General features: G+C 39.5%; 1 protein-coding gene across 3 annotated transcripts in view; it reads left to right on the top strand.

Annotated features, from left to right (window-relative positions):
- LOC149232883 (uncharacterized) overlaps positions 1-20,592 on the top strand; it is a 509,382-nt gene that overhangs the window by 287,213 nt on the left and 201,577 nt on the right. For all 3 annotated transcript variants that reach the window (XM_089379539.1, XM_089379540.1, XM_089379538.1), the window contains one exon: positions 15,076-15,285. In XM_089379539.1, the coding sequence (XP_089235665.1) occupies positions 15,076-15,285 (210 nt within the window). The remainder of the gene's footprint in view (positions 1-15,075; positions 15,286-20,592) is intronic.

The raw sequence follows: 20,592 nt of genomic DNA, 5'->3' as shown, positions 1-20,592 counted from the left end.
TTCTTTGACTCTTATACATAACGTAACATACCCTTAAGGTCTTTAACATAATTCTTTTGACCTTTTGATTTACCTATAGGACTTTAACATGTGCTAGACCTACTTCAATTAGCAAAAAACGCACTTACATATATTATAAAAATAATATTTCTTTTCTTGAATAAATACAAATATCAAGAGTACATTTATGAAGGCCGAACCTAGTTACGTTTCCTTCAACACTCCATATACAACCTTGATATAAAGGTTTGGATCAATAGAACTTTTTGTGAAGCCTTTTCTTTGTAGGTATGCATCTATTCTAACATACCATGCCCTTGGTGCTTGCTTGAGGCCATATAATGCTTTCTTCAATCTGCAAACATATGTCGTCATGTCTTTAACTTCAAATCCCAAGGGTTGCTCTATATAGAATTCCTCATTAATTGTGCCATTTAGAAATGCAGTCTTGACATCCATTTGATGGATGTTCCATCTCATCGACGCTGCTAGAGAGGCCAATGAACGAATTGTTGTACACCTTGCTATCGAAGCAAATGTCTCTTCATAGTCGATGCCTTCTTGTTTAGAGAACCCCCTAACCACAAATCTTGCCTTATATTTATCTATACTTCCATCTGCCACGTGTTTGATCTTGTAGATCCACTTGGAAGTCACCACTTATTTGTCTTCAGGCCTAAGTACAATTTCCCAAACTCCATTCTTCATTATAGATTGATATTGTTCATTCATTGCAACCTTCCATTCCTGATGGTTGACAACTTCTTCAAAAGTGGATTGTTGTGCTTCTATTAGTTTTGTTATGTATGCAACATATGTTGGAATTTCTAAGTCTGACACGTTAGAAACCGTTCATGCACTTTACTGATTTATTCCTACCTACTTGTTCTATTAATTAACAAGTTATTTACCATGTAAATACTAGAAATAAATACAAGTACATGTTCAACACATTACAGATCATCAACTGAAGGAAATAGAAACAAGCACACAAGTGACACCGTTGTTTTTGGACTAATGTCTGCGGAAAAACCCAACGCAGGAAAACCGATGCAGCTATCTGAGGGTTTGATTTATTAAGAAATTTCAGAATACAGTCTGGGTGCCAAATCTGGCTCACCCAAGAGAGAAAAATCTCGACAGTAGCACCTCTCTACTCGGAAGTAGATATTCTAGTTGAAACCTCGGATAAACACTCTGGTAGCTCCACAGCTCCAATCTGCCCCATGAAACCCCAGCGTCGGCCTCTCTCTGGCCTTGCGTTAGCCCAGCGTCACTCTGGCTTGGCCTGCGTCAGCCTCTGGAGGCACTGCGTCAGTCCTCTGGCTCTCTGCGTCACCCACATTGGCCCTCTGAGGCACTGCGTAGCTCCTGGCTGCCTCTGCGTGATCCCTGGCTGGCTCTACGTGAACCATGGCTACTTTTGCATTTCTCTCTCCGGCTACTGCACTAATACTCCTTGTGCTATCTCTGCCTCTCTGCTTCTATATTCATTGCCCCTCAACTGTAACTCTGATCACCCTCTCAACTTTCTCAGCAAACCCAGCACCAGAATGTCAAAATCTTGATCTTTTGGTGTGTTCTCCAAGTGACCCTCAAGCCTCCTCTTATACTTTTCTCGTTGACAAATCAACGGCCGAGATTAAGTCCCTAATCAACGACTAAGATTAGATTTGGCTTGATCCATGACTTTTGGACCATTCTAACACAATTTTATATTATTTCACATTAATATTTTATTTTCCCTAAGTTTAGACTTAGAGACTCCATTAAAAATATTAATTATTTTAATATCTCCCAAACTTTTTAGTATCTGCCCAAACCCTTTCTGGGTATTGGAGATCTCATGTGCCTTAGCCTCTCCACCAATTTTCGTGGCTAGAGCACATCCGATGCTACCCCAAATCAACACTTCCTCTTAGCGAGGACTGTGCTTTAGTAATACTCATCATTGAGTATCACCCTGATCATCCGGCATCAGTCCCTGTGCTGATGCTAGGCCTGCTACCTAACATCCTCTGCACTGCTGCATCCTGTACTGCTACCCATGGCCCTGCCACGGCCACTGCTACTGCTGCATCTGTATTGCAACTCCCTCTGCATTCGTGTTGCTGCCCATGGTGCTGCCACTGCCACTGCTGCATCTGAACTGCAACCCCTCTGATCATGCTGCATCGTGCTGCCCATAACACTGCCACTACTAACTGCTGCACTGCAGCTCAGTTATTGAGAAGTAAGTAACTAATCTCCTAACTCTGACATCTCCATCAGGCTAGAAACTCTTGATGCTGAAGCTCCCTCTGTCACTGACAAGTGCTCCATCTCTGTTAAAGTTGGCAACAAGGGCCCAACTTCATGGGGGTCATCTTATTCATGGTTGATAATATTTTTATTAGATTCCTCTCGTCGAGAGGTGTAGGATTGATCTAAAGATCATACGATTTCGATAAGTATTCATGGAGATATGAATTTATTTTGATTATGGAATTACTATCAAGCTGACCTACAACTCATGTAGGCTTAGAAGCCCAACAATCGCATCTATTCGAACATCAACAATTGTGTATGAATACAGGAGGACTTTTCCTCATTTTCACTCACTCATCTCATCACATCTCTCTCTCTCTCTCCTGCATAGAAAAGAGGCTCTTCTCTACTGCGCAAAAAAGAGTCTCTGTCTCACACGTGGAAGGAAGCTGTTGAAACTAACGCTGCAATTGCAGATCCAAACTTTGACCAGTGTGGACCATCAAACCTCCTCTTCTAAACTGCGATGTAGGTTCATCTGGACCTCCTCTGAAGGCTCAACTTTTGGTGGTGGAATCAAGCCTATTTGACGGTCGGTTTGCGAGATATCGATTGCCCTAGTTTGAAGGAAGCTGCTGAAACTGAAGCTGCAACTACAGATCCAAACTTTGACCAGTGTGGACCATCAAACCTCCTCTTCTAAATTGCGCTGTAGGTTCATCTGGACCTCCTCTGAAGGCCGCAACTTTGGGTGGTGGAATCAAGCCGATCTGACAGTCGGTTTGCGAGATATCCACTGCGCTAGTTTTGATGATGAAGTTGCTAATGTTGATGCTGCTGATCTAGGCTTTGCTACTGCTCATATACATTTGATTTATTGTACTATTTCTCTCTGCTGAATTATTGAAGATAAAAGAAGATTTGATCAAAGGGTTTCCCCACACATTGTGGGGTTTGTCCCGGCTAGCCGCCACATCTTGTGTCTCTTGTCTTGGCTTGTTTTTCGTCGATCGTTTAATGTTCTATATGCAATTTACTTTATGTACATGTGATTGCTAATCTGTGGAATATAATAAGAAAGAGAAGTAAACTGTTATAAGCATAGAACATACCATAAATTAACAATCTCTGACCTTTGTGTTGCTGCAACAACTCTGTGCATCTCGCACCGTTGCACACCTCTCTGTGTCGTCCTGCACTGGTGCAACACTCCCGTTGCTCTCGCATTGTTGCAGCCTGCTAACCTCGCGTTGTCTTGGGAATCCTGCACTGTAGCTCCCTCTATCGCTCCATCTGCATCTGTCTCTACTGACATCGCTAGTACTACTACTCCTCTTCGGGGCTCTCGTAGAAAGGTCTAATCCAAGAGGCTGGGTACCTCCAGGATCCTGCCCCTCATCGCCAGTAGTCCGCCTGACTACAGCTCGATGTCTCCCCACTTCTTCTGAAGTGGTACATGAGCACTCATGGTACAATCATCATCTGTCTCCACTTCCTTCTCTGCCCTTGCTGGTGTTGCCTTAGTCTCAGAGGCCTCTCCCTTACTCTTCTTCCTTGGACATTGGGTCACATAATGACCCAACTCCCCACAGTGGAAGCATTTGACCTTGGAGAGGTCCTTCTTCCGTTTCTCTTGCTTTCCCTCAGATGCTAGGGTAACATCTTCCTCCTCCTCCTTCTTGATTCTGATCCCCTTGCCGCTGCTTTCCACCTTGCTCAGCGTTCTGATCTCTTCTTGGCGAAGAGTAGCCCACATTTCCTCCCAATCTAGAAGGGTTTCCCTACCCAGTATACTCTGGACAAACACCTCCCAATCTTCTGAGACTGTGTTCAGGGCTGTGCTCACTATCAATTTTGGATCCAGCATTGCCCCTATGGAAGTCAGTTGATCTCGGATCTCCTTCAATTGACCGAGGAATGGATCGGTCTGTTCTCCTTTCTTCATCTAGTATGATTGCAGTTGGTTTTCTAGTAGCATCTTCCTCTGCATGGAAGTATGTTGATACAACTTGGTCAGGATCTCCCACATCTCCTGTGCCGTGTTCTTCTCAGCAATATGTGGTACTATATGATCCTTGACCCCGTCAAGGATGATACTATTAGCCCTCGCCATTGCATCCTCGTACCTGTCGTTATCAACCGGGTCAACTAGGATAGCTATCGTCCTCAAGGCAAAGTGCTTGACACAATTCCTGTCTAGTACAGATAAGATTCTGGCCTTCCAAACTACAAAGTTTGAGGCTTCGTCTAGTCTGTCCCAATCTCTTACTCTGTGTAGTGCCATTTTGCTGCTCCTCTACTTCCCTCCTAGAAGTTCTCGGTATGACTCCTTTGAGCCTCAATTTCCCTCCTGGAAACCCTTCTGCCAATGTCGAGATGCCCCTCTCCAATTGTCTGTGCAACTGCAACACTGATCTGGATTCCTTGGCTAGAAATCCACCTCGGCAACAACTCCCTCTACCTTGGTCTTGCCCTGTTAGGTACTGTTCTGACTATAGTACCCAACCAACTCTACTCTGCAACTTACCCTCAGCCTCCTAAACCCCAACAACCTGAAGGTTAGAGCTCCTAGGGTGTACGCAATCCCGACACCGGCAAATCAGCCTCCGTAGCCAACTGCATCAGCCCCCTGGCCTCTGCGTGAGCCTGCCTTTGCCTCGCTCAGCGTCTGCGCTGCCTCTTCCTAGCTCAATCTTGATGACGCTGGCACTGTGTCACCCCTTCCTTTCTGCTACTCTGCTACGAACAACTTCTGTCACTCAGGACCACTGTTTTTTGTTGTTGCTGCTCTGTTTGACTAATGTCCTCAGTTCTCCTGTGATCTGCAACCATGCTCTGATACCATGTTGGAATTTCTAAGTCTGACACGATAGAAACCCTTCATGCACTTTACTGATTTATTCCTACCTACTTGTTCTTTTAATTAACAAGTTATTTACCATGTAAATATTGGAAATAAATACAAGTACATGCCCAACACATTACAGATCATCAACTGGAGGAAATAGAAACAAGCACACAAGTGACACCGTTGTTTTTGGACTAATGTCCCCGGAAAAACCCAATGCGGGAAAACCAGTGCAGCTATCTGAGGGTTTGATTTATTAACCAGTTTTAGAATATAACCTGGGTGCCAAATCCGGCTAACCCAACAGAGAAAAATCTCGGCAATAGCACCTCTCTACTCGAAAGTAGATATTCCAGCTGAAACCCCGGATAAACACTCTAGCAGCTCCACAGCTCTAATCTGCCCCACGAAACCCCAATGTCAGCCTCTAGGGACTGTGTCAGCCTCTCTCTGGCCCTGCGTTAGCCCAGCGTCACTCTGGCTTGGCTTGCGTCAGCCTTTGGAGGCACTGCGTCAGTCCTCTGGCCCTCTACGTCATCCACGTTGGCCCTCTGAGGCACTGCGCAGCTCCTGGCTGCCTTTGCGTGAGCCCTAGCTGGCTCTGCATGAACCCTTGGTTGCTTTTATGTCCCTCTCTCTGGCTACTGTGTTGATCCTCTGAGTGCTATCTCTGCCTCTCTACTTCTGTATTCACTGCCCCTCAGCTACAACTCTGATCACTCTCTCAACTTTCTCTGCAAACCCAATCCCAAAAGTTCGAAATCTTGATCTCTTGGTGTGTTCTCCAAGTGACCCTCAAGCCTCCTCTTATACTTTTCTCGTTGACAAATCAACGGCTGAGAGTAAGTCGCTAATCAACGACTAAGATTAGATCTAGCTTGATCCATGACTTTTGGACCATTCTAACGCAGTTTTATATTAATTCACATTAATATTTTATTTTCCCTAAGTTTAGACTTAGGGACTCCATTAAAATTTTTAATTATTTTAATATCTCCCAAACTGTTTAGAATCTGCCCAAACCCTTTCTGGGTATTGGAGATCTCATGTGCCTTGGCCTCTCCACCAGTTTTTGTGGCTAGAGCACATCTGATGCTACCACAAATCAACAATATACCCAAAATATCTCTTGGGTTTCTTGCTTTTTCTAAATGAGCCTTTCGTTGCCCCATGACCTTCTGCATCAAGTAGTGTAGACTTCAACCAATTTGGTTTCTTTCTTGATTCGAGGACCACAGGTTGAATGGGTTCACTAGGACCCTCATATTCATGATGAGATTCTTCTTCTTCCCTGTTAACTTCTTCTCCAAATACTAGAAGTTCTTTGTCATCGAAGTCCATGGGAAGTTCCTTAGATTTCTTGAATGCGACACTTTCGTCAAATATGACATCTCGACTTACTTCTATATGGTGTCCTTCCTTTATGTAGATTCTGTAAGCCTTAGAGGCGTTGTTGTAGCCAACAAATATTCCTCTCACACCTGATGGATCCAACTTGTTCCTTTTGTATTTTGGTATATGAATATATACGGGACACCCAAAGATTTGGAGATGATCTACAGTAGGCTTCTTCCTAGTGAATACTTTTTCGGGAGTCTTTTTGTCCAGTGACCTATGGTGACTTCGATTTTGAATATATACTGCAATCTTCGTGGCTTTTGCCCACATAAATTTTATTAGGTCTTGATCATGTAACATCTCCTTTACACTTTCTTTAATGGATCGGTTCTTTCATTCTGCAACTCCATTTTGCTCGCGATTATATGGGACTATCAACTCCCTCTTAATCCTTGATTCCTTACAGAATGCTATAATCTCCTTGGATGTGTACTCTCCTCCATTATCGAATCTTAGTATCTTGATTCTTCTTTCTGTAATGTTCTCTACTTCAACTTTGTATTCTTGAAATTTTGTAAATACTTCGTCCTTGGATTTCATTAAGTAAACCCAGGTCTTTCTTGAATGATCATCTATAATCGTGACATAATATAGATGACCTCCAAGAGATTTAGGAGTCATAGGGCCACATATATCGGAGTGAATGAGATCCACGATTTCTTTTGACCCTGAAGCACTGCTTTCAAATGGTCTCTTGGTGTTCTTACCCAATGAACATTCCTTACATACTCCTTCATGGTCTTCTTTCAGTTCAGGTATTCCATCTACTATGGAACTTAGAGTTGGGAAGATCTTGAAATGAAGATGACCAAATGTTTTGTGCGATAGTTCAAATGGGCATATTTCAATGTGAACCAAGGCTTGAGCTAGAGGAGATATCAACCTGTAAAGTCTTCCTTCTTGAACACCATTTACTTTGGCATTCTCTATGCTTGAGTTTTTACTCCATAAAACAACCTTTCCATCAATGAAAGCTACTCTATCACCCTTGTCCTCTAGACTTGAAATGGAAAGTAAGTTCTTATGAAAACTTAGAACAAATAGGATGTTGTTGAGGTGAATGTTGCTTCCATTCACGAGCTCTGTAGAGGTTGATCCAATGCCTATCACGAGATAGATTTTGTTATCTCCAAATTCCATTGAATAAGAAGATTTTGCCTTTGATAAATTCTTCAATTGTTTTTGATGACCTGTCATGTCCCTAGCTGCACCACTATCAATTACCCAAATGCTCTCGTCTTGGAATGTGCGAGTGAGTGCCAAGAAGAGACCTTCATCCTTTTCTTCGATTACTTCCTTCTTTGTAGAGAATAAGAGACTCCATGCTTCCTTGATGCTTTTCTCAAGATAGCTTGCTACCTTTGAGCACTTCTTGATGAACTTCTTCAATGTATTGGTGATCTTCATGATTCCCTTAGCCAACCTTAGCTCTAATACCATGTTGAGAATTCAATAGGGCAATGATTATGGTTAGTTTTCATTACTTGATAATTGCTTATGATTATTTTTTTTATTTATTAGCTTTGTTCCTTATTATTATATGTGTGAAGCATCAAACAACTACCAAACCAAGAAGAACAATGACACAGTATATAGGCTGCAAGTCAGGGCCAAAACCTTTCCTCTTGAGAGCAAAACCCTTAAATCTCTTCTCTTCCTTATAGATTCTTCAATTGACGAATTCCATGACCTTAAGACTGAAACCAATACCCTCCAAGACCAAGACCAATCTCTTTTGATGATGTGCGAACTTCGATCTAGTCAAACCCAATCAAATCTCTTCCAATAGCACCTTTTTTTACTTCCTGCTGCAAGATTTTTGGCTTCCTCTTGCAGATCTAAAATTTCGGTCCCCCAGTAACTGTTACTGCCACATGGGAACTTAGATATTCTTCTAGAGCCCTCCTTTGTCCTACGCTTGCCTTTCCCTAATTTCTAGAGCTTGAGAGAGACCCATAGTGACCTTTGCTTGACATCTTTACCTCCTTTTCTCCAAGATAGAACTTGAAGATGGATGCCCTAGGCCTGTTGCAGAAACTCTAGTCCTCTATAGCACGTGAGAGAGAAAAATAGACAAAACATAAATCTCTTTTGTCCTTCTTCTTCTTCTTTTCCTCTTCCTTCCTCTTCCTTCGCTAGAATTAGTGGTGAGTGAGTGTGCTTCAAGGAGGACAAGTCCTCTTCTATTTATAGGCTTCTTCAAGGGTGGACATGGCTCTTCCTTTAGGCTGACTTGCTAGCTACCAGGCCAACTTGGTCTTGGAGGGTATTTCGACACTTTTAAAGACAAAAATAATTTTCTTTACAAGTTACAATGTGTCCAGTGGGGTTTTCAACTTATGACAATGACTCTTTTGACTTCTTAACCTAGGACAAACCCTAGAAGCACTCAATGGGTGCTTGACCTATAAAATAAAAGACCTTGAGCATGAAACCCATTCTCCAATAATAATAATAATAATTTTCTTTCATTTCCTAATTTACAAGAATCAAAAATACATTTCATACTTGTGAAGACTGAACCTAGTTACACATTTTTCAACACCTATTAGGTGGTTTTAAATGCTAAAGAAGGTGACATGTCCATGGTACATCCATCAAGTGGTAGGTGGCACATGATATATTGATAGGATGGAGTGGGGCATAAGGGGAAGGCTCCAAGCCACATGCCACAGTGCAAGGGTAGCTACAATAAGGGAAGCCCACACTTGGGTATATGAATGTAGGAGGGAATAATCGTGGTACATGAGTTACCCCGATCTTTGTTTTTCCACCCTTCTTCACATGCTTTTGCCATTGAATGATTTTTTTCATAACTGCTTGGGGCTCCAGGGGATGAGAGCATGACGTGTAGGATATAGCAGAGATTACCCCCGTAAGGTGGGGCAGTTCATCGCCCACCAGGGGTTGGGACAATCATGGGTTCCTCAATAATATAAGGGGCGAATATGAGGGGCCCTAGGAACTAGGGTGATGGCCATAATGATAGGGGTAAAGCTCATGTTTGGCTTTTTCCACGTTCTAAATTTGTATGTCTCAACCATCTTTTGAATTTTATGGTACATTTCCTGTTGAGAGTAGACAAGATATGCTTTTTCTTTTCTTTTTAGCTGCATCAACCTCTGGGGCATCGTTCCAGGCTCGGCCCAAGGTGTGGACAAGGGGAGGGGGAAGCTAACTCCTTGTGGACCCAATGGACAAATGTGGACTTGGATGGGAAAAGTGATGAATGGGGTTATAATAAGCAGAGGGGAGGTGATGTATATGGTGTCAAGAAGTGGGACCACACAACCAAAATCAGGGTTTCCCATGTAGTGCCACCCCTAAAGCTAATAGCCAATAAGGGAGATCCCACGAGACTAGGATACAAGGTTAACTATCAAATCGGATGGAGGAGATGAGTACAAACCTAGCCCACTCTTTCTGCCGACTCCCCCCACTAATCCATGCCCAAAAGTGTCCATGATAAGTAAACAAAAATATCCAATTACAAATGAAGAGTCATACCTTCGGGGTTGAAGGGCCCACCTTCAAACGTATGATCATAACAGATGGGCGAGGGACCACATGGCTGGCTTAGGTGGCAGAGATAATGGCACGTCGAGCTATTTGGCAGTTATAAGGGGTTGTTGGTTGCCGGCTAAGAACAATCTGGGAGGAAAAAAAATTCTCCTATGGATACTACCCACAGGTGGTGGGTAATAGGCCCTATGCAACCTCAATGTGGAATACCTTTGCACTTGCTGCTGCCTCTCCGAAATTGGAAAACTTCCTTCGGACTCACTGTCTTTTCCCCTCTCTGTCTCTATGTCTCCTCTCTGGCTCAAACTCTTTCAAATGAATGTTGCTCTCTAGGAAATCAAACTGCCAAAGGAAACTCGCCCACCCAATATGTGTTCTCCATCTATCCCATCGACCTCCTATTATAATCTCTTGTTGAGACTTCAACAACCAATATTAAAACTTAATCGATGGTTGAAATCATCTCCAAGTTGATCCCCGTGAGTTTCTAGAGAGTTTTCACATTTCTCAATTAATTCCTATTAATTAACCAGTTTTCCTAAGTTAGACTTAGGAAAAATTGAAATGATGGTCAATTAATTTAATTGAGCTATCTCTAGGTGGAATTACCAAAAATGATTTTTAGGTTTTGGAGATCTCATGTGTTTTAACCTCTCCACAAAGTTTGAGATTAGAACACTATCTGATGCTACAAAAACTGACACTCTTCATTTCCTTTTCTTGTCTTGAACAACAAATGCAAAGGGCTCTCCTTCTTCATGTTTTTGAATCCTCCCTTTGGAGATCATCCTGGATTCATCTTGAGTACATTTGCCAACCAACTCATCAAATGTCGGAAATTTGTCACTGTTTCTTATAGTAGTATACTAGTAATGAAGGTTTCCCAAATAGGGGGAATACCTTGAAGAGTGACCAACACTAGCTCTCTATCAGATATAGAGTCACCAATAGTTTTCAATTGATCCCTTAATTGGGATATCCTCATAACATAGGATTGAACAACTTCCACCTTATTCATCTTGACGTCGTTGAGTTGATTCTTCAAGGAAAGGATGTGATCAAATTGTTGACCTCATATGTCCCAACTAGCTTATCAAAGATATCCTTAAACTTCTTCAAATTTCCAACTTAAGTAAGCAAATGATCTTTCAAAGAATCAATAAGAATTTTCTTGGCATTGGGCTCACCATTCTTATATTTGGACATGGTAGCAGCAGAAGCATTTTCCAGTGGCTCGGGTACTTTTCCTTCCACATATTCCAAAACATCATTGTCATCCAGTATGACTTCCATCCTGATCTTCCAAGCAGCAAAATTTGATGAGTCACCCTACTTCTTTGTATCCTTGAAGTAAAAGGTAGACATCTTAACCGAGTCAAATAGGCTCCTTTAGCTTTTTCCAAAAATGATTGCTCTTGTCTCTTGATTCCTTGGGCTTGTCTTCTGTAATGCCCCACTTAAATCTTATCATGCAAATTTTATTAATGTTTACATTACTTGAAAATATTGAGAAACATTGGTGAATACCTTCATTTTGGAAACTATAAATTTATTTACTAATATAACATTCATTATTTCTATTTTATTCAAATTCCCAACTTGCCTTTTCAAATTGAATCCTAGGTAGGATATGGTTTCCTTCCATTATTTCAAATTATATATATATTCATCTCACATTCCCAAATGCACTCTCACATTTACTAGGGAGAAGACATGGTCCTCTCCATTTAATTACATCTCACAGTCCCAAATGTACTCTCACATTTACTAGGGAGAAGACATGGTCCTCTCCATTTAATTACATCTCACTTTCCCAAATGTACTCTCACATTTACTAGGGAGAAGACATGGTCCTCTCCATTTAAATACATCTCACATTTCCAAATGTACTTTCACATTTACTTGGGAGAAAACATGGTCCTCTCCATCTAATTATCAATATATATATTCATCTCACATTCCCAAATATACTCTCAGATTTACTTGGGAGAAGACATGGTCCTTTCCCATTAATTTTCCAATTTTATATTCATATCACATTTCCAAATGTACTCCCAGATTTACTTGGGAGAAGAGAAGTCAACTGTGAGGATGGAGGAGAAGTTAATGACATTAATGAGAGGTGGTTGAGGTGGAGAAGAGAGGGAGGGTATAAAAAGGGAAGGAGGAAGGGAGAAAAGGGCATGTGGGGTCTTGCTTTGTTTTTGGGGTTGGCTGTGATTTTAGGATTGCTGTGATTTTGGAGACCTAAGGAACTTGTGGAGTTTTCTTGGGTTAGTTGAGAGGAGGGAAATAGTGTTTATCTTGGTTTGGATTATTCATTTTGGACACACTACATCTGGTTGGACTTGGGCTTGGAGGGCTAGGGAACCTGTGGAGGTTTCCTGGGCTAGGAATTATTCCCTAGTTGGCTGGGAGGTAAGTCCAATCGGTAGCCGAGATGAGCATTTCAACAGGAGCAGCAGCTCAAGGGCATCTCTAGCCACTGGTACAAGTATTCTTCTATGCATAGGTTACTCATGTAAATTATTGAAATGAAATGTTCACTATAAGTTGTGAGGATTAGAATGTAAATGGTAAATTTTCATTGTTTAAATGTCTTGTAAGAAAGTATATTATTGTCTCTTATTGTATTTAATTTCTAGAGAAAATAGATCTGTTATAAGACCCTAGGATAGGGCTTTACATCTTCACCTTAGCTCTGATACCATGTTAATTTTCCACTGTTATATGCTTAGAACAATCACTTAGCCCAATCTTTTTTTCAATTAGCAATCTAATTTAATCTTCCCATGATAAATAGCAAGTCTAGATAGAATAGTAAATGCATTGTACAGTAGAAAACAATCAAGAGCAATAACAAGAGACAAAAGATTTGGTCAAAGACCAGGGAAAAACCACACAAGGGGGAAAACCCTTTCAAATTCTTCTTTTATTAGATTGTCATCAAATGTTCAGTAGAGAGATTACAGTTTTCCAATTCGTCAATCAATAGTCAAAGTCAAACCTTTGACTAACCAACAAAACCAACCAATTAATATCCAAAAGATGAGCCCAGTAGTCAAATCTAGTGAGCAAGTCAAATCCAAAATTCTGGTCAAAGTCAACAATAGTTGCAGTGGTCCCAAATGGTCAACAGTCAATGGACCTCCAAAAGAGCTCAGTCAATAGTCAAGACTCAAAAGTGCTGCCTTGAACGCTGGTCAAAGTGTAGTCAAAATAATTCTCCAAATTCGATCAAAGTCAAAGTCAAAGTTTGTAACTTGAAACCCTAGTTGTAGATCTGTAGTCAACCAAGGTCAAAGTACCCAGAAAATTTTGTCCTCCTTGCCAAAGAAGTCAGCCTCCAAAACAAATGCAAAATCTCAAGTCAAACCAATCCCAGACTCCAAAAAGTTAACGTTGGTCAAAGATAGAATTTGGCCCAATCAGAAATCTTCTCTCTCCTCCTCTCACTATAAAAGAGGCACACAATTTTCAAAAGATGTCGAACCTCCAAGAGAATAAGATGTGCGATGATGATGTCAAAATTAGGTGACATTGAGGTGTATTTATATGCTCCTTTGGAGACCCAATTTGTCCTTTAGGCCAACTTGTACTTTTGTGGACTTGTGGGTTTTCCATTAAAAATAATATTTTTCCTTGACCAAATTAAATTCTTCCAAGGGCAAAGAGGGTCTTCTTTGGATGAGGAAGGCTGTCCAAAGGAGGGAATTTGTCCTTGAGATGCCAAATTAACACTCTCTTTCTCTAAATCAATTTTGACGTAATGCATGCATCATTATGACAAATCCTGCTCCTATTTTGCCACCTAAAAGACCCCCACACCAGTTGACCAACTTCAACCACCTATAACTACATCATGCCTTCATTGTTTGGAAAAATTTCAACATGGCATGTCATCTCCTCATCAATCTGAGCATTTTGGAACCAAGTTGACTTTTTGACTTATATACCACTTGCATTAGGAAATGTGAACTGCCTCTAGAAATGTGGAATTGTTGATTTTGTGAGAATGCCATGTTGAAAATCATTTGAGCAATACAGTGCCAAGCCCAAAGTCAGATATAGACTCAATGACCCATAACCATGTAGTAAGACAGGTGTACCTTGATGCAGGTTGTACTGGCCCATACACCAATGATCACCCTAACATAAGCAAGGCTCCTCTAAACGATGAGTCATCCAGAGATACATTCAAAACCTCTCAATCCAATACAAAACAAAGAGACCAAGGGCTTAGCTCAAAAGGAAAGGCGATGGCCAACCATTAGAAAGTCTAGGATACCTAAATACAAGGACTTACATGGTTTTTACAAGGTTATTGACTAATGACCTTGGCTTACAATCATGATAAATGCAATGTGAAAGTATATGTAACCCTGCTGACATGAGGCGTAACAGGTAGAATTCATGGTTAGACTTACCACTTGAACGGTAGTTTAAGTGGTAAAAGAGACCAATATATTTAACGGTTACATCACATTAAGTGGCTGCTAGTATTAGAAAGGCAACATCACTTTAAGTTTAAAGTTTTACTAGTGTAGCTATATCTCATTTAGTGCATCTTCTATGAGGCAAGTACACAATATATTTATTATTTTAGTTGTACTATTCTTTTATGTCTGCTATTTAAATTTTTTTCAGCCTAGGGAAGCTTTTGGTACTCTTTCTGAATTGTCCATATGTTTTTGGCAGTCACATGGGCTGTTTCAGGTCATCTGTGGACATTAACATGATTTCTGACTTTCTTTCTGCTTCTTTAGTTTTGATAACTTTTTGGCAGTATTATCATAATATTGTAGAGGTATTTGAGCTTTGAAAATCTTCTCTATATTCTTAATGATTCTTCTGCTACCTGTAACTAACATTACTTCTTATGCATACATTATTTAACTATCTCTTCTGTTTAGTTAAATGCATCTTAAACAGGTGGAACTGTGACTAAAGTTGGCAACATTAGAGAATATCTTATTTTCATCTCTTATATATATATATATATATATACATGCTCAAATGTGTTTGATATTAAATTTGTTGTTCGTGATTCCAATGCACAGATGAAGTCATTCACAAACAGGGTTGTTCCAAAGATTTCAATGGATGAGCTCATACTTAGTAGTGCTATACGCAAGCGTCTGGAATCTGTCATAAGCTTTGAAAAGGCAAGAGCAGTTCTCCTTGGACAATGGGGTTTCCAGCAGGAACAGCTTGGTACTGCATGCTTTTTCTGGGGTTCTCATGGAACTGGCAAGTCTGCTGCTGCAGAGGTAAATGATCAACCTTTGCCTATTTCCCAATTAATGTCTTTATATTAGTTTTTCAATTCATTAGGAAAGCTATTTTTTGCAAGTCTCCTTTGGGGAAATGGTGCTGTCATTTTATATGTATTTTAATTTTTAAGAGCTTGCTTTACGATTTTGTTGGAATCTTTGTTATTTCATTAAGTTGCAGTAAAGTTCCTCAGAATTCTGATTCACTGTGGCACAAAACTGGAGGGATGGAAACAAAAGAGAGGAATCTTACTAGTCTCAGGAAACCATAGAAGTGGAAAATGAACAATGCAAAATCCTTCAAGCTTTATATGGAAGAATAGGAGCAAAAGGCATAGCAATGTGCATATCTCACATAATTAGTGATGAAACTTAAATTTAACTTAGAAGGTTATGGTGTAAAATTCCTCACATGCTACAGGATGATACTTTGAATATATGTCTTACATTTATTAGTTAGCTGTGTTAGCCCATAATCTTATGTGATGCTATCTTGTCCCATATCAATCTCCACATCTAGCATATTTTACCACAATCTGGAATTGTGATTAGAATCCAAGCATGTAATATCTGGAATTGATTAATCTGAAGTCAGAATCAATTGGTTGGCACTTGGCAGTTGCCTCCACTCATTTTGGACAGGTAACCTTTAAAGGATATAAAGAGTCCCTGTTGCCTCAAAATCTAGCAGGCCTTGTGAGAGGACTCACAAGGCAAAGGCCATACCTTATTGTAACAATGAGGTAGATTGCCATTGTCACCTCAACAATCTTCCTCCTACTCTTTAGTGAAATTTCACCAGAAGGGAGGCTTCCTAGTGATCACCTCAGAGAATATTCTATGTTATAAGGTTCAAGATGACGAATAGATAAACTAGATGAAAACACTCTTTAATGGACAAAGGTTTTGTTGGTCACACTTTGTCAACAGTCCAAGGAAGCAGAGTACAAAGATGTGAAGACAATTTTTCAAAGTTCAAAGTCATCAACCAACACTATTATATCATTGTAAACCCAATTTCTGCAAGTTATATTGTAAATGATGCTAGTATGACTGTTTAAATATGTAACAACACCTAGGTAAGCCTCTGACTTTGGCAATGAATTTCATTTTAGGAAATTTTTTTAACCTCACCGAATTATGTGTGTTTTTAAACACGGACAATTGACAGAGTTTTTCTTCCAACTTAAACCCGAAATGTAGGGTGGAATTCCTTGACAAAGTCTTAGGTGAGTCCTAGTGTTATATCGAGTCTTTGTAAAAGTGTGTTTGGGAATAATTTAAGCACATTTAGCTAAATTATTTTATTGCAAACATACTTGGTCTATACTGTTGAAAAGTGTAAATAGGTTCGGTCTTCATAATGACATGTAAATATGATTTTATGTAATGAGATGTAAATAAGAAAAATGAAATTATTTTATTGACTTGCTTCATGGGTTTCATGAGCAAGGATTTTGTTTTTAAGTCAAGACTCCCATTGAGAGTCTTTAGGATTTATTTGTCATCTAGTCATAAAATGTAAGAGTCATTGTCATGTAATGAAGTCATGTTACATTTTGTCAAAGGTTATCTTGTCTATGTAAAAATATCCTCCAAGAACTAGTCACCCAACCTCTTCCAGTCGGTCTACAACGATGAAGGAATATGCTAGAACAAGTCGGCCTAAAGACCCAGTGAAGATGTGTATAAATAGCTTAACTCGGCCTCATTTGTAGACATACAATTCGGACAAGCAATTCGATATGATTTCAGCTAGAGAAGTGCGAAAACAAGGCAAAAAGAAAGGTACGAAGAGAGGACTAGAAAGAAGTTCGAAGAAGAGGAAAAAGGATGGTGTGATGAAAGAGAATTTTCTTCTGGGCATACGAAGAGGATTCTTCTGGGTATGCGAAGTAGAATTCTTCTGAGATTTGCGAATTAGGGTTTCCTCTAGGATAGCAAAGGAAGGAATCTTATGGGGCAGTAAAGGAAAGATTCTTCTGGGTAATCAAGGTAGAGACCGAGTTTCTCTATAGAAGACCTAGAGACCGAGATTCTCCAGGGAAGTTGTGAAGGTGCAGTGGAAAAGGATAGAGATCGAGTTTCTCTAGAAGGAGTTGAAAATGAGTAGTTCTAGATCAAGAAGTAAGGAAAAGGAAGGAAGAGGCAGAGCATCAAGGTCGGTGACAAGGTTCTTGAGAGGATACTAGAGTTAAGGGTCTATGTCAAGGTCTTGGTACTTGTCAATTGAAGATCTAGAAGAAGAATTTTGATCGGGTTTTCCTCTCAAGAGGTGAGAGGTTTTGGCCCTGGCTAAAGAAGCCTACATACTATGTCACTTGTCTTTTATGCATATTGGTAATTGTTTTGATGAAAGAACACATTAACAAGCTAACGAATAAAAGACTATAAGATTAAGAAGTAAAAGTGCATCACAAGCAATTATCAAGAAGAGAAATTGTTAACTCTGAATGCCCTAGATTTCTCAACATATACTAGATCATATTGTGTTGTAGAATTGGGTAAATTGTTGAGGGTACAAGTCTAAATGTGTTTTCCCCTTTCAAGGATTGATATTGTAATAATTTGATGTAAAAAATATTTTGGTGCATGGTCTTTCATTTTTAGATACTGTGGCTAAAATATTTGAGGGTGGAAAAATTATTAATCCCCTCTATTTTTAATGAATTATTTTTTTTGGCTAAATTGAATAAAATTCGTAAGCCAGAAAATTAATTAATTTTGAGTAAAAAATAATTATAGAGAAATTAATTTCTCTTCAAGTGGAAAATAATAAAAAGTTCGTGGGTAAAAGAAAAGAGGTCCCCCACCAAGGCAAAAATGGATATTTTAAGAAAATTTGAGCCGTTGGACCTTGGTGGTTAAGTCAAAGTCAAATTTTTGAGGAAATTAATCCAAAATATTTATTTTTGAATTAATTAAAAGTAGGTTTCAAGAAAAATTCGAATTTTTCCTCAAAATTAAAAATTCGATGGTGGAGATTAAAAGATGATAAAGCTATTTTCAACGGTCGAGATTATTTTGACAAGGATCAAGCGAATTAGTCATTATTTTCAGCTTGTAAGGGTTTCTGTATATAGAGAAGTCATTTTACTTCTATTGGATATCTTTGGATGATGTAATTATTGAACGTTGGTATTGAGCTATTGCTTTACTAGGAACATTTGATATCATAATCAGGGCTGCGGGGGAGCAGCCCTCAAACCCGCTCTCGAAGCGCACCCCGCATAGTTTTAAAAACTGACTGGCATGAACTGGAAACTGGTCAAATCGGCTGATTCATTAGGAAACCGGTTCGAACTGGGCAAAAAATTAGGTTTAAGGGCCGAATTCTCCAAAAAACACATAAATCAGACCAAACAAACTGGTTTAGGACTAAACCAGTTGGTTCCATCCTAAACTGACCGGTTCATTTCCAAGGTCACGACGGACCCACACAATGTCTTTTTGGAAGCTTTCTAGGTGTTTTGGAGGGAAAGTAAGGGTTGTTTGAGTTTCCCTCCAAAAACACCCTCTCCAACCCTTTAGAAGGAGCTCACCCCCCTCATTTTCCTCACACATCTCATTTGGAGTTTTTGTGAGTTTGATTGGGAGCTTGGAGAGTGCTGAGTTTTTGCTGGAGTAATCATCTTAGAGGCTTGGAGTTGGAGTTGGAGCTATTTTGGAGATAGTTTGGCGCTGTTAGTAGAGTTGACATCTTCAAGAGGAGGCTAAGGAAGCTAGTTTGCATTTCCAGGTAAGGATTTTAACTTGAAAAATTCCTCATTTCACTGTTGTCCATGTATTAAATTTTGTTATGTGTTTTGTTGATCACTGGAGTGGCACTTGATGACTATCTGAAGACTCCATTCCCAAGGATGTACCAAAGGACACTTCTACCATCAGATATTGTCAGATTACCATAGTTTTTAAACTCTAGTTCTTCTCATCATTTTTTGTTTTACCCAGATTTCACATCCTACTGGGAATTGTAATAAGTGATGTTGTATGATGAGTTTTGAGTCATGTAACATGCCTAGGTAGCTTGGGACCTTGCCAACAAGTGATTATTACTCTGGGAGCTTTTTTTTACCTGGTTGATTATCATCTCCGTAGTAGGTTTTAATAATTAATTGAGTTTTTTCGTCCAAATATACCCCAAAGCCAGAGTATGGATTGATGGTGAAGCCTTGGGTGAGTCCTAATGTCTAGGGTCAATGTTTATTACCATACTAGATCACACAAACAATTTCGTGGAATTTGGTTAGGTCTAGGTGGTCATTTTTTAATTTTTTAGATTTTCCGTAGGGCAGAAATTGCAATAAAAAATGTATTTGTAATGTAATAAGTGATGTATAGAGAATTTGTATGGCGTATGAGTAATAAAATTTACACCTCTCACCCTCAACTTTCTACTATGACACACTTTGAGGGGTCAAAAATGTGTTTAGGACAAGGTAACTTGGGAGTGGGAAAGAAAACGAGCGGGAGTGGGAGCGACATTTTCAGAAGCTCCTGGTTTGGGAGTGATATATATATATATGTTTTATATTTTGGTGCATATATGTCAACAAAAGCATGTAGAATGATGAATTAGATATACAAAACGTAAAAAACATAGATTGAACTATATAACAACATTCATCTAGAAGTTATAATCTTCATCAACCACGTCCACAAGTTAGTAACATACAACATATTGAGTCTCATGATTCATCAATCTTAAAGTTTCAAGCTTTCAAAATTCAATATATAACATTTATCATAATTGATCACTAAAGTTGTACTTGTAAGTTAAGTGTAACTGTTACAACAAAGAATATCTAACATGAAATGAAACAACTTTCAACTTTCACGAAGCATCATATTCATAATTCATACCAATGAGTTATAATTTCCAACCTCAAACTTCAAACTTAATTTGTCATAATCATAAAATGTTTACAAAAATATCATAATAAATGTGTTGAAGAATCTAGGGCAATCATAATTAAAGTGATTCTTCTTAGCATGATAACAATTTGTGAAGTTCTTTTGCAATTTTTTTTAGCTTGATCTTCTTATCATCAAACTGCTATCGAAAACAAAGAGACAAGAACACAAGATATTTGGCATTCTGCTAGGGCCATAACCTCTCCCTCTGGGAGAGAAAAACTGCACAAAATTCTTCTTATAGAGATTCCAATTGACGAATACCAAGACAATGACCCTTGACCCTTGACATATTCTGCCACTCCAAGACCAAGACATCAAGCCCTTTCTCTTTCACTGCTGAGATCATCATCATCACTGCTGCTATACTTATGTCGTCCCACTACTGCT

The sequence above is a fragment of the Pinus tabuliformis genome, chromosome J (genome assembly GCF_031772625.1).
Source record: "Pinus tabuliformis cultivar Carrire ecotype Pingquan chromosome J, CPIR1, whole genome shotgun sequence".
In the NCBI taxonomy this organism is placed as follows: domain Eukaryota; kingdom Viridiplantae; phylum Streptophyta; class Pinopsida; order Pinales; family Pinaceae; genus Pinus; species Pinus tabuliformis.
The sequence above is the reverse complement of the archived record's forward strand: the minus strand, read 5'-3'. Positions and strand labels throughout refer to the sequence as shown.